At 31.0% G+C, this 14656-nt stretch overlaps 1 protein-coding gene across 11 annotated transcripts in view; it reads right to left on the minus strand.

The window, feature by feature from the left end:
- LOC148601718 (uncharacterized) overlaps nucleotides 1-14656 on the minus strand; it is an 88074-nt gene that overhangs the window by 27442 nt on the left and 45976 nt on the right. For 6 of the 11 annotated variants that reach the window (XM_088554520.1, XM_088554518.1, XM_088554523.1 and 3 more), the window contains 5 exons: nucleotides 10086-10271; nucleotides 8797-8877; nucleotides 4590-4702; nucleotides 2417-2582; nucleotides 1820-2154 (listed from right to left, as the gene is read on the minus strand). In XM_088554520.1, the coding sequence (XP_088410646.1) occupies nucleotides 1820-2154; nucleotides 2417-2582; nucleotides 4590-4702; nucleotides 8797-8877; nucleotides 10086-10271 (881 nt within the window). Of the gene's footprint in view, nucleotides 1-1819; nucleotides 2155-2416; nucleotides 2583-4589; nucleotides 4703-5018; nucleotides 5300-8796; nucleotides 8878-8946; nucleotides 9013-10085; nucleotides 10272-10710; nucleotides 10860-13689; nucleotides 13750-14656 lie in introns of those variants that run through there. The other 5 variants (XM_088554519.1, XM_088554522.1, XM_088554526.1 and 2 more) reach the window with 4 other exon arrangements.

The raw sequence follows: 14656 nt of genomic DNA on the forward strand, positions 1-14656 counted from the left end.
CATGTTTTCATTTAGCTAATCAAAGAACCTTAAAAGGTAGAGACTCTGAATCAAACTGCACTGAAATTGACGAAAAAACAAGCATTTAAAAAGAAGTAATTGTATTTTCATAATGAAATAAAAGAAAGCATTTTTTTCAATTTTAACATGCCATAACTATCAGTATAAAATATGTGAAAACTTTCTTTCATTTCAGGAAACTAAAAAACTTGAAAAGTTTGTTAAATGCAAAATGGGTTCTGAAATAAGTTTAAGTCATTTTCTTTGAAAAAATAAAGTTTTCAGAAATAATAATATTGTAACTGCATGCTTTTTATTGTATTCTGTAATGTATCATAACAATAGCTAAATATTCCCTTTTGGAACGAAAACAATACATGATAATATAGGATTAAAGCAACCTAATATAATCTGACCACTACCAGCATAAAAGTGCAATTTTTTGTAATTAAAGTGAGATCTCATGCAGCTATGAATTTCATCAATAACTTGGTTTGGCTACAATTAACAAAGAAATATTGGTCCTCAGACAGAGTCAATGTTGATGTTAAAGAGGTTGCCAAGCAGCGTTGTCTTCTTGTTTTCCAAATATTAAGTAGCAGTCTTTATAAAAATCAGACAGGAGGTGATTCATGCATGTCAAAAACCCACCAAATTCACTTTTATATCTTGTCCAGAAACAGCTATAGACCACATAAACTTTAGTCTTAGTTTTTCATTTGGACGTTGCGCTTTTGAGATAAAATTTATATAGATTGTACATGATATTGGCATTTTGAAAGAGTTATAGTTCTTGATTTGGTTTGATTTGGTTGGTTTTAGTGGGAGATTGAAGTGCAGTTTTCCCAAAAGTACAGATCTAACTACAGAAAGGACTATTGTCACATAAAAATAAAGCATATGCAGACCGAAAAAGCATTGTTTGTTCCATGGGTTTTTCTACAGCATGAATCACTTTACCATGAGCTGTGTCTGAATTTTATATGGACTGGTACTTAATTACTTTTGGTTTCACTCCCATAATTGAGAAAAAAATAGATGAAAAATCAAACTATACCCAGAATCTAAAACTTGCTACGTTCACCAGTGAGAGGGTTTTGGAGGGAACCATAGCTGCATGATATCTCATAAATATAAAGGGGTAAATGTAGTATATTGTTCCTGTTTACCGTGATTGGTTGTTTACTCTTATTGATTCATAGTATTCTCTATTAATGTATCTGAAAATTGTTTTACAAAATATATATAGTACTGGATATTATCTATTAATGTATCTGAAAATTGTTTTACAAAATATATATAGTACTGGGTATTCCCTAAATGTATCTGAAAACTATTTTACAAAACATATATTAAACATGGTCTATTATGATGTTTGACGTAAAGTAGAAAAGAATCTCAGGATGGAAAGAGCAAAGGTGATAAGTACCTACACAATCAAGAGATGAAATCAGGAATCTAAAATGTACTTGCAAGATAGCTAAACTGAATAGAGAAATTTTGTAAGTAGCTGATCCCAGAACTTTATGAAAGTTTAACAATTTTCTACTGACTCTCAAATGTCCAAAAATTATTTCAAAAACATAAAAGTACTTTTAGTACATAATTACAATACTAAACATGGTAAAAGAATCAGCTGTAAGTCAGTATCACTTAGAAAAAGTAAGAGTTGTGGTCTAAAACCCTAGACAAAACAGATGGGTGATAAAAACTGTGCTTCAAAGTAAATAAATCAAAATAGTTTAAGAGAACTAACATTAGCAACAAAATAGAAAAAAAAATGGGAATTCTAAAATTAGATCTATTCCAAAATGCATACTTAGAGTTCAGTTCAGCACTATGGGTATCATATCGAGATTGGAGTTCAGCAATTTCCCTGTTCTTATCTCTCAGCTGGCTTTCTAGGGACATTCTCTCCTGTTTCTCACGATCAAGCAGAACCGAAAGTTGTGTGTCTGAGCTTCTTTGGTTAGCACTCAGGTTAAGACAGGCAGAGTTCAGGCTTCTGGATGCCTTGGTGACATCAGCACGTAGATGGGACATGTCACGCTCTGTTGCTGTCTTCAACTCACCGAAACTGCGACGGAAAGCCACTACTTCCCGCCACAAAGAGAGGAGACGACTATGCTCGTTGCTGAAGTATTCGTTGAATGACTGTTATATGAAACAAAATATACATTGTTAACAATATGCAAAAATAAAAAGATCTTCTGTCAATGATGCATACCATTAAAAGATGAATAACAAAAGTAAGGAATAAAGAACTAAAATAATCAAGCTAAAGGCAAAGTTTCAAAATTACCTTTGAGCAATTAGCATTTGAAACTTAAAGAAAAATTCACTGATTAAAATTATTTTTTAAAATGCCTCAAACAAAATTAGTGAAAGAATTGAGGAGGAGAATTCTCATTCTAACCTGTTCCTCCTCTCTCCAATCTGCTTCCTTGGCCTCTAGTTCCTCTCTAGCTCTTTGCCAATCATTGGTCAGCTTGTGGATGTCGTTGGTAAGAGACTGGTTGGCTGCCGTTGCTTGATCCAACTGCTCACGTAACATGGCGTTAACATGGGCCAAGCTGGCACTCCTGAAATAATAAGGTTACAATAAATGTAAAAGGAAAAATAGCAGTTTTACATCAGTCAGTCACTCAGTCCTTCTATAGTTGAATGAGTGACTGATTCATCAGTCGAAACTGCTGAACTGAGGCCCATTTTTCCTGCCTTATTTACAGTTTTACATCTGTCAGTTAGTCAGTGCTATTCCAGAATTAATTGTGAGGGGGAAAAGGAAGGCACCTCATTTAAAATTTGATGGGTGGTTGTTATTTTAGATAGGAACCCTTAACAATGAAAAAAAAATAATCAATTAAAATTGTACGCATTGTGGGGGCAAATAAAAAGTGCCTCCCCCCCTTTTACATTTATTTTTGGAATAGTCCTCAGTTCTTCTATAGTCTAAAACATCAGTCAAAACTTTTGAACTGAAGCCCATTATATCTATCCCTTTTTACCATTTAAAGCTCAATAACTCTGAAACTATTATAAAATGCAGAGGGATAAAGATCAGAATTCCAAAGTATGTCTTTCTCTATGGGTGTATACTGTGTATAAATAGACAGATAGAATGAAGGAAGGATGGCACTGATATAATAGAAATAAAGGAAAGTGGTTGCTTTTTAAAATAAGAAGTTCAAATCTATGCATGAGAATTTTGGAAGAAAAAATCTTGCATCAAATTTAATGCAGATTTCTACTTGCATCTTTCAGCAATAAATATTTTGAATCTAAGTTTTGTCAACTTAAGAATCTGGTATGTGTTTAAAAAAACTTTTAAAGTAATTTGAATTTTTGTCTGTTCCAAAAATTTAGACAAAGCCAACAAAATTATGTACAAAAGGATAAAGAAATTAAATGCTTTGCTGACCAAAAACTTAATGTTCTTTCAAAAATACATTAAATAATTCTAATTAATTGTGAAGATTTGGCTAAAAGTTCAATATAAAATAATTGAAAATTCTCATGAACACTGATGCATACAAGCTAAAATTACAAAAAATCATAAAAATCATTTATTAATCAAAAACATTTTTTCTTAAAAACCTATTCACCTTTCATCTTCATTAATATTTCCCTTGCTTTCCAAATGTTATTTGTTTTTGATCATTAAAAACCATTTAAGCCACTCTTGTTTTCTTGTATCCCATTACACAAGGCTTATTAAATTACAAATATCACACGCTTACTGTATCGGAGCATTGTGTAGGTATTTCTGTCTGTACATGTTTCGTTACATAGTATTAACAGTAACCATGTGACTCAGACGTTGTCGTGTAACTGTTGCTTAAAAATTTGCTTTCAAGTCTATCATACATAGTTTTAACTAAACTTTAACTGTATGTAAGCAATAAATATCTCCAAACTGTTGTTTACAAAGAGTTAAATGTATCAACTTTATCAGAATATATTTTTTGTACTTTAAATGCCATGTCAGTTATAATGCCCTGCTTTGTTGCTTACTCACATATTTGCTGTGAAAATATGATTGTTCAAGGTGGACCAATTTTCATGGTTTTCGTGGGTAGGCCAAACAACAAAATTTGATTCCCAACAAAAAAGAGATTTCCTACGAAGTGTATACTGAAAACCTCAGAACCACATATTCAAGAATCCACGAACTTGTGCTTCTTGCCTAATCCACAACAATTAGTATCCATGAATTAAAGTACTTTCACAGTATAACAAAACAATGTTGGAACAATAACATCCCAATCTACACTTTACAACTGGAACCATAATAATGTTTAAAAAGAACACACCAAGATATACAAGTATATCAAGATTCATTGTAATATGGCTATATCTTCATTGAAAAAAATCTTCCATTAAACCAAAGGTATTCCATACAAACAGGCAGACAGACAAATAATGTTGATTGATGCATACTTTAAATCAGTTTGTCCTGAAACTTTTCGAAGAAGAGCATTAATACAAAGTTTAGAACAATGTGGCATGTGTACCTTACTGGGCAAGTTTCTTACTTAATATCCCTTGTAAGGAACATAAATGAGACCTAAAGATTTTGAATTTCATACCTCTGCTGTTCCTCTTCCAACTTAATCAAAGCTGATTCAAGATCCATATTGTTTTCTGCTTCTTGACGGAGACGATCGCTGTCTTTCTGGTAAGATTCTTGCTGGGTTTGTAACTACAAAGATATCAGAAATTTGAAGTATATCTCCTTTAAAAAGGAAATATTATAAGCTAAAGATGTATTGGGCTTTGAGGATAAACCTTGGAGATTGTTGAATATGGTGTTATTGACTACATTAAAAAGATGTTGAACAAACTCCTATGTGAAAATGACTACTGATTTCTCCTTTACAAAAGTATTGGGTAGGGATCAACTTTTAATCCTATGCATTATTCATGGGTAAACAAGTAAACAATTCAAGTCTTAAGCTTCCTTTTACTTTAATTCGTTTTTTCTTTCTATCTTACTCATTCTACTCTACATTCCCTACCTTGTATGATTTATTACGACGGAGAGTTGTATGTGCACTGTAAGTTTTACGTATCCTATAATCATTTAATCTTTCTGATACAACATTATTCTCTGAAGATTCAGCCATTTTTCAAACTCTAGTTTAATTTAAAAGTGAGATAACGACACAATTTTTAATCCTCTTATCAGAGAGTATCAATTAATGAGATAATCTAATCCACTTTAAGTTTTAATTTTAGTATCTTAACATTCGCACTTTCACAGGGAAGCTCACCAACACAGCAAAAATCTAAACAAGTTGAATCACAGTTCTAGAGGCACACTCATATAAGTCCTGTTACATTTATGTATTTACAATTCTCATTCGTCTGGCACATTATAATATCGTTAATTTCAATTGACGGTGCACATTAAATGTTATCAAAATTGTGCAATTATGCATTCATTCAATTCAGAGAGGATCTTTCAAGTAATATCAAGCGTAGATGTTTAATTTCATGACAAATCCGTCTTTAATGGGGATAAAAAGAAAAAACCTCTATAGGTAAATCTGCCTACATTCTTGCCGATGATGTTCAATAAAATACGATCACTGTAATCAACACAATGAAAACAGAATTATATATTTACAAAATATAAACAAAATTAATTCTCATCAGTTAAAGCTAAGCAAATTTTATTTGAGTAAATATCTTTTAATGCTGGTGCTTAATGGGCAAAAATGACATTAAAGTCAGTCAACAAAACTGACAATAGATGTTTTTATTAGAAAAATACACATCAAAATGAAATTGTTTGAATCACAGGGAATTTTTCATGGACACAAACAAATTTTCAAATTTCAAAGAGCATTAAATGAAATTAACAATTAATTGGATTTTTACTAAATTTTATATTGGTTTAAACCATTTTAAACTTGAAATTTCTTATCATTTTTTCCTCGTAAATAAAGCAAATATACAAAGTTTCTACATGACACAACTTGTAGAAAACAAGGTCATTTAGTGTGATCATCCATTTGGAATTAAAGGAGTCCTTAACTACCGAGAGGCACATGCTTGTATATTACGGGGGAAGACCTGCTTTCATTTCAGCAGGTGTGACAAAACAGGAAGCTCATAGTTCTAAACAATAGACCATTTAACCTGAATGACTTTTAACCATCAGTACCTGCACCTGCATTTAATAAGTAAATTAATAAATGGGTTCAAATTTCAGGACACTACTGGGGTGTCGTAGGTTGATAAGAAGGAAGCAATGGACCACTTTCTTGCATAACAAAAGGACATTATTACCATAATCATTAGCATATATGGTGTTTCATAATCTTTGAGTAGGTATTCCTAAAGCCATACAAATTTTAAAATGGGCCTTTTTAAGTATGGTCACAAAAAGAGCCATAATGAAGAAATGCTTTGTTGTCAAGAAGTCTGTACACACAGAGGTACAAAAACAGACATAGAAGAAATCAATAGGAATTTTTGGGGTAAATTCTAAATAATTTGACTATCAAACTAATATTTACAACTACCAATTAAGCACAGTCATCATTTTAATCTAAATAAATTTAACATATAAATAGGTCAAAAATTTGAAGAAAAAAAACTTCAATTATTTTTTTTCTAGACTATAATGCTACAGTGGTTAATGTTTAAAAAGAGTGAAAACCACACAACAGAAGTGAACAGACACACAATATCTAAAAGCTTTCTGTGAAGTGTTAAGCAGTGTATTAATATGGAAAGTTCTGGTGGGTACTGACAAACATGGGGGGAACAATGAAATTGGTAAGTACTGTACTTCAAAACAAGGAAAAGTATGCAGTATGCAATACAATTTCTTTATGGTGCTGACAATCATGTGGAAAACAATGAAACTAGCAAACACTGGGACTTAGACAAGAAACCTTAAAACAAGGAAAAAGTTTGCAATACAATATCTTAGGCTTGTTAAAAATATTACAAGTAAACTCTCATGATGCTAAGCCTGATTATAAGTAGCAGTCAATATACAAGTATCATAATAAAATAACCTCATCAAAACAGAGTGCAAATTCATGTCTTACCAGATGAAAACTGGGCAAAAACGAAGCAATTCTGGGAAATTCATACCATAATTAAAGACATATCTGAAGTTGAATCTACATAAAGTGTCTAATTATACCTTGAAATGATTTTGGTTCTAAGAAGTTTATGAAAAATAGCCAAAAAAATTATTAGATAAATTATATAAGTCTGTTTTATATAGGCCTATTTATCTTAGTCTTTCATGTGTTTATTTACACCAGGATCTAGTATGTAAGTCTATGATCTCCAATAGCATCTCTCCTGCAGTGATTTAAATAATCTTTCTTATCTGATTTTATGCAACATGTGCAGATTTGATTAAAAAACTTAAGCATATTATAGAGAACATGCTAAGGGCCAGAGAACAATAATCTACTACTGTAAGGTTCAATATCCACTTTATATCTACCCCTAACATATCATACTCAAGTAGGTTTTTAATAAAGTGATTGAAGATACTTGGGTCAAGAATGATTTACAACTCCATAAATGAGTGTATATCTTGGTACAATCAAATGGTGTCTGAGATAGAAACTCTGTTCAAATTCTTTATGCATTTTAGATAGTATCTTAGCATTTAAGTTTATTTCTTAAACAAATGAACTTTCAAAGGTAGAGAGTACTGTGAAAGTTGAATTGTTCATGAGGTGTAAATTTTCTTGAGTGTTTTGGAGTCAGTTTAACTACAAATTAAGATATTGCAAAGAAAATGCAATCTAATATGTTCATAAGACACCAACAGTTTTAAAAAACCCATCAAATACTAGTTTCATTTAATCATGGAATGCTGATACCCATGAACTACAAGTACTGGTACTTCTCATAATATTCCTTTAAGGCCTAAAATTAAATAATATGTCTGTGTCCAGCCACCCTAACTATCCTTTTGCTTTCTTGATGATAGTAGGAAACAAGACTATTATTTTTTGGCCTAAAATCCTGCCAGCAAAGAAAAAAATCTCATGATTATAAGAAGCAGACGACCGTTTTGTAGGGAAGCAACTTAAAGCTCTGAGTGTTCTGGTATAGCAACCAAAGGCAGCAGAAAGTACATGTGTAAAGTACAATGTCTCTGAAGTGGCAATAAAATGGTGTACATGTACTTGATGTAGGATTTTGTGACGAAGGAGGTATAAAACCCTGTAATGTTTTATTACCAGAAGTCCTAATATCTAAAGTAGCAGTTTAAATGTTATTGGTTAGAGAAGGAACAAATCTATCATAGTCTTTAGACTGGATGACTTCACAAGGAAAAGGATTAATTCAACATGCTGAAAAAGTGCAGGAATTTTTTTCCACTGATCAAATGTTTGCAGTCTACGTAATGCAAATTTCAGATATTGTAATGTTATGGAAATAAACAATGGTCTGACTGCAAACATCTAACCAGCTTTCCTGAGACCACCTAAGAGTATCTATGAGATTATTATTAACTTTCTGGTTTTAAGGGAATTGAAAATCAAAAAGCTAAATCACATCTATTGAGAAAGATTTTTGAAATGTTTGAAGATAAGCATTTTACAAGATAATCTCATAAATACTAGAAATGTGAAATTCAAATTAGCAAAAGATTTTCAAAGTGTATGTGGTCTTAAACAAGTCCTCCATTCTCTGTATATGGTATCATTTCAACCACATTTTCCACAAAATCTCAGCTAACATGAAAATAACATTTTAAATCTAAGTGGAAAAGCCTGCCACCTAAAGAACCACTCGTTCACGCTTCCTTACCACCTTCAAATTGTCATAACGAGCTTTAAGGTCGCTATTATCTAACTCAATTTCTTCACACTTTTTCTTGTACTGCAGAACCTATTATAGGGACAAAATGATTAGTTCATGAATATGCAAATGTGTAAACATCATGAATATGCTAATTACCTGTGAAAATGACTGTGTGTGTATCTTGGATTCGTAATCAGTACATTTTTTCTTGTATTGTAAAAGCTGAAAGTTAAAATCTCCATCAGATTAAAGTAAGAACATTTCACTAAAAGAGAATAATAAAACACGTGTGGAACAATATGGATTCGTCACTTTGAGGAGGGGGGCATTACAATAAACAAATTTCAAAGCAAGACTTCAACATAAACTATGTAAATAAACCATTTCTTAAAAGTACTTACCGGTACTGAGATACTAAATATTCTTAATAAATTTCTCCTGTAGAACTTCTTACACATTTAATTTAAATTAATCATTGCATATTCTATAAGGCCAAAGGTTTGATTAGAAATATATCAATATGTAAATCTAGTTACAAAATTCCTAATCTAGATACATGCTGCCCCTGTGTGGTTAATAGAAGGTAAGGGTGCACTGACCTTGTCAAATCTTATGTACATTTTTAATACTATGATTATATTAAGGTACAGAATTAAATATTTACACTAAAACAACCCTATTTAAAAACTGATTTATCAATGCTATGAGAATTCTGTTGCAAAATTTCATTCATACATTACAAGAGGTTTTGAAAATGGCGGACTTTGACAACCTTTGTTCTGCAAAATAAACTAATAGAGGAAACACCACTGAGCTTTTCGTGTGTTTCTTTAGAGAAGAAATGTGTATCAAATTTATGAGTAGAGCTCCTTTAGAGACAAAGGCTGATACCAAAGTGTGAAAAATAGCAAGTTTGATTCACTCACGAAGCAGTATATAAAAAGCTTACGTCTAACTACAAAATAAGTCATTCAAACTAACTCTTCAAAATATGATTAGGTAAATTATACATGGTTATACAGTGTGTTTTCACCTGAGTTTTGAGCTAAAAAATTTTGAGCAAAGAGTTGCAATAAAAAATAATTAAATTTGTTTTTCATGAGTAAAGCTACCTTCGACAACAGATCTTAATCCATTTCACCTTAAAAATCTACAGAAATCTTTGGAATTACTGTTCATTCAACATTTTTTCTCACGTTCTTTCAAAGGACAGAATATAAAGACACTGACATTATCTAATACTGCATCAATTAGCACCAAATCTATTTATAAATCTAGCACTCAGTCAGACATACCTTGGCTTGAAGTTTCTGTACAAGTTGAGCCTGACGTTGTTGTCCGTCCTGATAAGCCTGAAGTTTACGTTTATAACTCTGATGTTCTTCTTCAAGCTTCCGACGTAACTCAATATTCTGCTGTACTATGTTCTTACTTGGTGTTTCAGAAAAGTCTCCGCTTTCTCCTCGCAAGCTCTGTTCAAGCTAAAAATACAGAAAATATAATGATAAGCATCTTTGCCTTTTCATGTACACCTTTTTGTTATCAGGTAATAGCAAAATATAAATAGTGCAATAACATGGTGAGATAAAACATAACAATCCAAGCAAAACAAAAACAACTTTTAAACTGAAAGAAAAATACATGCTTATGCTTACAAAAATCAATCTAATTAATATTAGGGTTTTTGTCAGACGAGTCTTATCTAAATTACATCAGTTGTTGTAAGAGAAAATGGCCATTCCCCATATACAAATGGAAGAAATCATAAAAGTTCAATCGAAAAAAAAACCTTTAAACACTATATGTTTAGTCAAGCAAATATCCCAACAGAATTCTAATTCAAAAATCAACATCAGCAATATTTAAAAAAAATCAATTCTTTTATCGAATGAATAAAAAAAAACCCAACATTTTCCTTACTGTGACAGATCTCTTATAATACAATGAAGATGATGTTACAGATTCCATTTCCTTGTCAGTATCCATGTTTAAATTATAGCAAAGTGTAAATAAACCATTCAATACTTCAGCGTAGTGTACAAAATTATAATATGCAGTTATGAAAAAAAAAACCAAAAAACAAAATACACTAAGAAAAAACAAGTAACAAGTGCAAACACAAAAAGACTTGCCTACAAGGATAAAAACAATGGTTTCTTTCTTGGAGCCTCAGATGGAAATTATCCAGTCATAAATGACGCACAGGTTCTGTTACAATCAAATCAAACCACCACCTTTTAATTTTAAATATACTGGAAAAATTAAGTTTTCTACCCGTGTGATTAAATCTTAACTGATAAGATCGTAATATACATTCACATGAAAAAAAAAGTATTTAAATAAGAATTAACAGGTTATTTTAATTTATACACCACAGATTAATACAATAAAAAATACTTAATCTGCAGAAATGACGCAAAGCAAAACAATGCACAAAGTGACTTCCTGATCAAGCCTGAGGCTGTTTATAGAGAGATCTGCAGTTTGTCCTGCATTGTACAAACAGAACTTTGCGGTCCTAGAGAGATTTAATTTATTGTACAATCAACTACCAGTAAATCTGGTAACAAGAAAGCAAACATTGAAGAGCAAAATTTGCAAATTAGTAGAAAGTTATGTCAATAACAGCCGCAAACATTTGGTGCATGCAATTTCAATATTTACTGACTGCTTAAAATGTTTAAATAATCCAAAAAATTTGGTCACATAAAACCAATACATCACCAATTGATTTTTGCTAAGATTTATCATGCTTTCATAACATACTATAAAACAATTTTCTACATTTTTATTTTACAACTGTATGCATGCCAAGGAGCTACCATAGTACTTTAGTAAGCATATAAAATTTCCACTAAGAATTTGACCTCTACAGAGGAGAAAGTCTGTGAAATAATGCCTCGTTGTCATTCTTTGGTCTACCGACTTCAAACAATGCTGAACAAATTGGTTTAAAGTAAAGCTTATGTGCACAGTATATATGAATGATTTCAAATCTATGACCAAAACTAATTTAATAAAAAGGTTTTAATCAATAATCACATACAATACACTAAAACTACTGAAGCAAAAATCTTAATCGGTTGATAATTACCAGTATATTTTTACAACGGCAAAGGTGTAAAAATGACGAAACGATTTACGATAAGGTACCATAATAGGTAACAAAATAAAAGAAGAACTGGTATTCTTAAACATATCCCTAATTTTCACCTATTCTGATTCAGATTTGGGTATGAACCACAGAGTTATGAGTCAATGAGCATGCTTAAAATCCACTTTTGCCAGAAAATTTGTTTGTTCTACCTTAAGCCCTACTTTAAGGCAGTAAATATCATGCATACTCATCAACTACTCCACAAAAGGTCAAAGGTATACAATATTTCAAAAAAAAATTCTCAGCTGTCTGCTCTTTCTCATCTCTATCTTCATCTATTCTTGAATGCTACTGCTCCTTATCATGCAACAAAACAATTAATTTCACAAATTAAGCTATCAATTTTAAAAATTCTATACAGTAACATTATCCTTTGTTTCTAAAATGTACCATTTTTGTGTAATATTCATGGTGCAATACTGCATACCATCTTAGAAATTCATGTAACATCTAAAGCATAGATGCTGAAGCATATTCAACCACTTACAAAAGAGTTATTTCTCCTATTAAAGGCTAATACTGTGAAGGTACCAATTGTTGTGGTTAAGGGAAAAAATATGTTTATGGATTCTAGAATTCGTGAATTTGAATCTCTATGAAACACACAAATAGGATATTTTCTTTTGTTGGAAACCAAATTTCATGGTTTACCAAACCCAGGAAAACCACAAAAATTGGTACCCCAGGAACAATATTACTTTCACAGTAGTTCTGTCAACTGCTTGCAAGTTTAATCATTATGAAAGCTTAGAAACTGTTTCTTAACATATAGAAAAAAGTTTTTACAGTACTTACACGTTAAACAGTAACAAGCACAAGCCTATCTACATGTATGACTATATGAGATGTTTGGTAAGGAACAACACTTCCAGGTTATCAAGTGACTGAATGTGTTTCAGCCAAAAACAGTGAGAAACCATTATTTTTTACCCCACGTCAATACTTGTGTTGGTCGAAATTATAATTAGATTTAAACATAAACGTGTCTGTCACAGAGGAATATTATCTACTTAAAATATTTACTCAAAGGAATCTATTGATTTTAAAATTCATTACATTATTTTCCAATTTTAGATATGGAGTAAATTGGTGAAACTATTGAATAGGGCACTGATGTTTGTCTTTAAGAATGAATAACAAATACTATTTAGCATACATTTATAAAAATTGAAATGAAAGATTTAAATATCAAAAATGTATACCATATAACTCACAAGCAGAGTTTATACATAATATTTATCAGAAATTAAGAATACAACTGAATTTTTACCTGTTTGAAAGAAAATGTCCCAAGACATCTATGCATTCTAGCTGGATACTGAAGAGAGGAACTGACTTTAGAATTAGAAACATTGGCCAACTTATCAGATTTCCATTACTAATTAGGTCAAGAACCCTTAAATGATTTTTTTATGAAGCCCATTTTTGACTACAATAAGTTTTAGGTACCCTTATGTAATTCTTCTAGAAGCAAAATTGAAAGAAACAAAAGCCCTTTAAACAATACAGCAGGTGGGTCATTTCAAAACTAGCTCTCTTATGCAATGGCTTAGAATCAATTCTAACACAAGTTGCTGAGTTTTCATAAGTGTGTCATATATACGCCATTTGTTGAGAAACATTTAACATTGATATTTCTAGATAATAACAGAAAAAAAACACCATATTATCTGAAGTTCCATGAAAAACAAAAATTTATTGTTTCAACTTTTTCAAGAAGAAAGTAATTAAAACGAACTCACTTGATGCAAGATACATCTCCATAGAACCAAGATTGTTTGTGTCATTACATATGAAACAAAATCATCTTAAAAAACAACTATAGCGATCATACACTTTCATTCTTAGCTGAATATTGAAATTATTAAGGTGTTTGAACATTGTTCACTTATCATTCATCAAGAAATAATATACCTGGTAATCATAACTAATATTGAATAAATGCCTTACCATGGCATGAAATACTGAGAAGCATTGAAATCAATTAAAGCATAAAATTATACAGCAACTATTCTTTGAAATAATTATAAATGCATGATTTTCCAGGAAGTAAAATAATGCAGCTTTTGTGTATAAATGAATAAAGTTGTTTCATTCATGTTTTATTTTATATTTTTTTCCCATTCTGCAGTTTCAGAGAAGACATGCTGGTAAATACTGGTTCTAAATAGTATAGAACAGGTCTATCTGACTGATGGTAACATCAAACATATCAACTCTGTTGTTCACCAATACAAATATGTACAGGAAGTTATCTAAGATCTGATGGATCAAAATGATATTTATCTGCTATACATGATAACATAATGCTACATTTTAACCTTTATACATCTTATTACTGTCATTGACAAAGATATAGCTTTTACAAAAAAAAAACAAATGCTCCTTGACATTTGACCTACGTAGCCTTCCAGTACATTTAGTTCAACACAACCCTGAAGGAAAATTATGAGAAAACAAATGGTAAAATCTATATTTTGAGTAAATTAGTAAATCCTACTTAAGTTATCTTATTGAAGATGTTAATTGTCTTTTGACCTTCAACCTTTAAGTTCAAATGAGTTTGATACCTTTGCGTAAAAGGTCTATCAATGAAATGTAACAAATGATAAACATGGGACAAAAGTGAAATAGGAAGTCTTACCTTATATTAACCTAATGAAAATCAAATGGTAAAATTAATTTCAATTTAATTCTTTAAGTATGATT

Source organism: Perna viridis, chromosome 12 (genome assembly GCF_037379345.1).
Source record: "Perna viridis isolate PV_CMFRI_1.1 ecotype Kerala chromosome 12, ASM3737934v1, whole genome shotgun sequence".
NCBI lineage: Eukaryota > Metazoa > Mollusca > Bivalvia > Mytilida > Mytilidae > Perna > Perna viridis.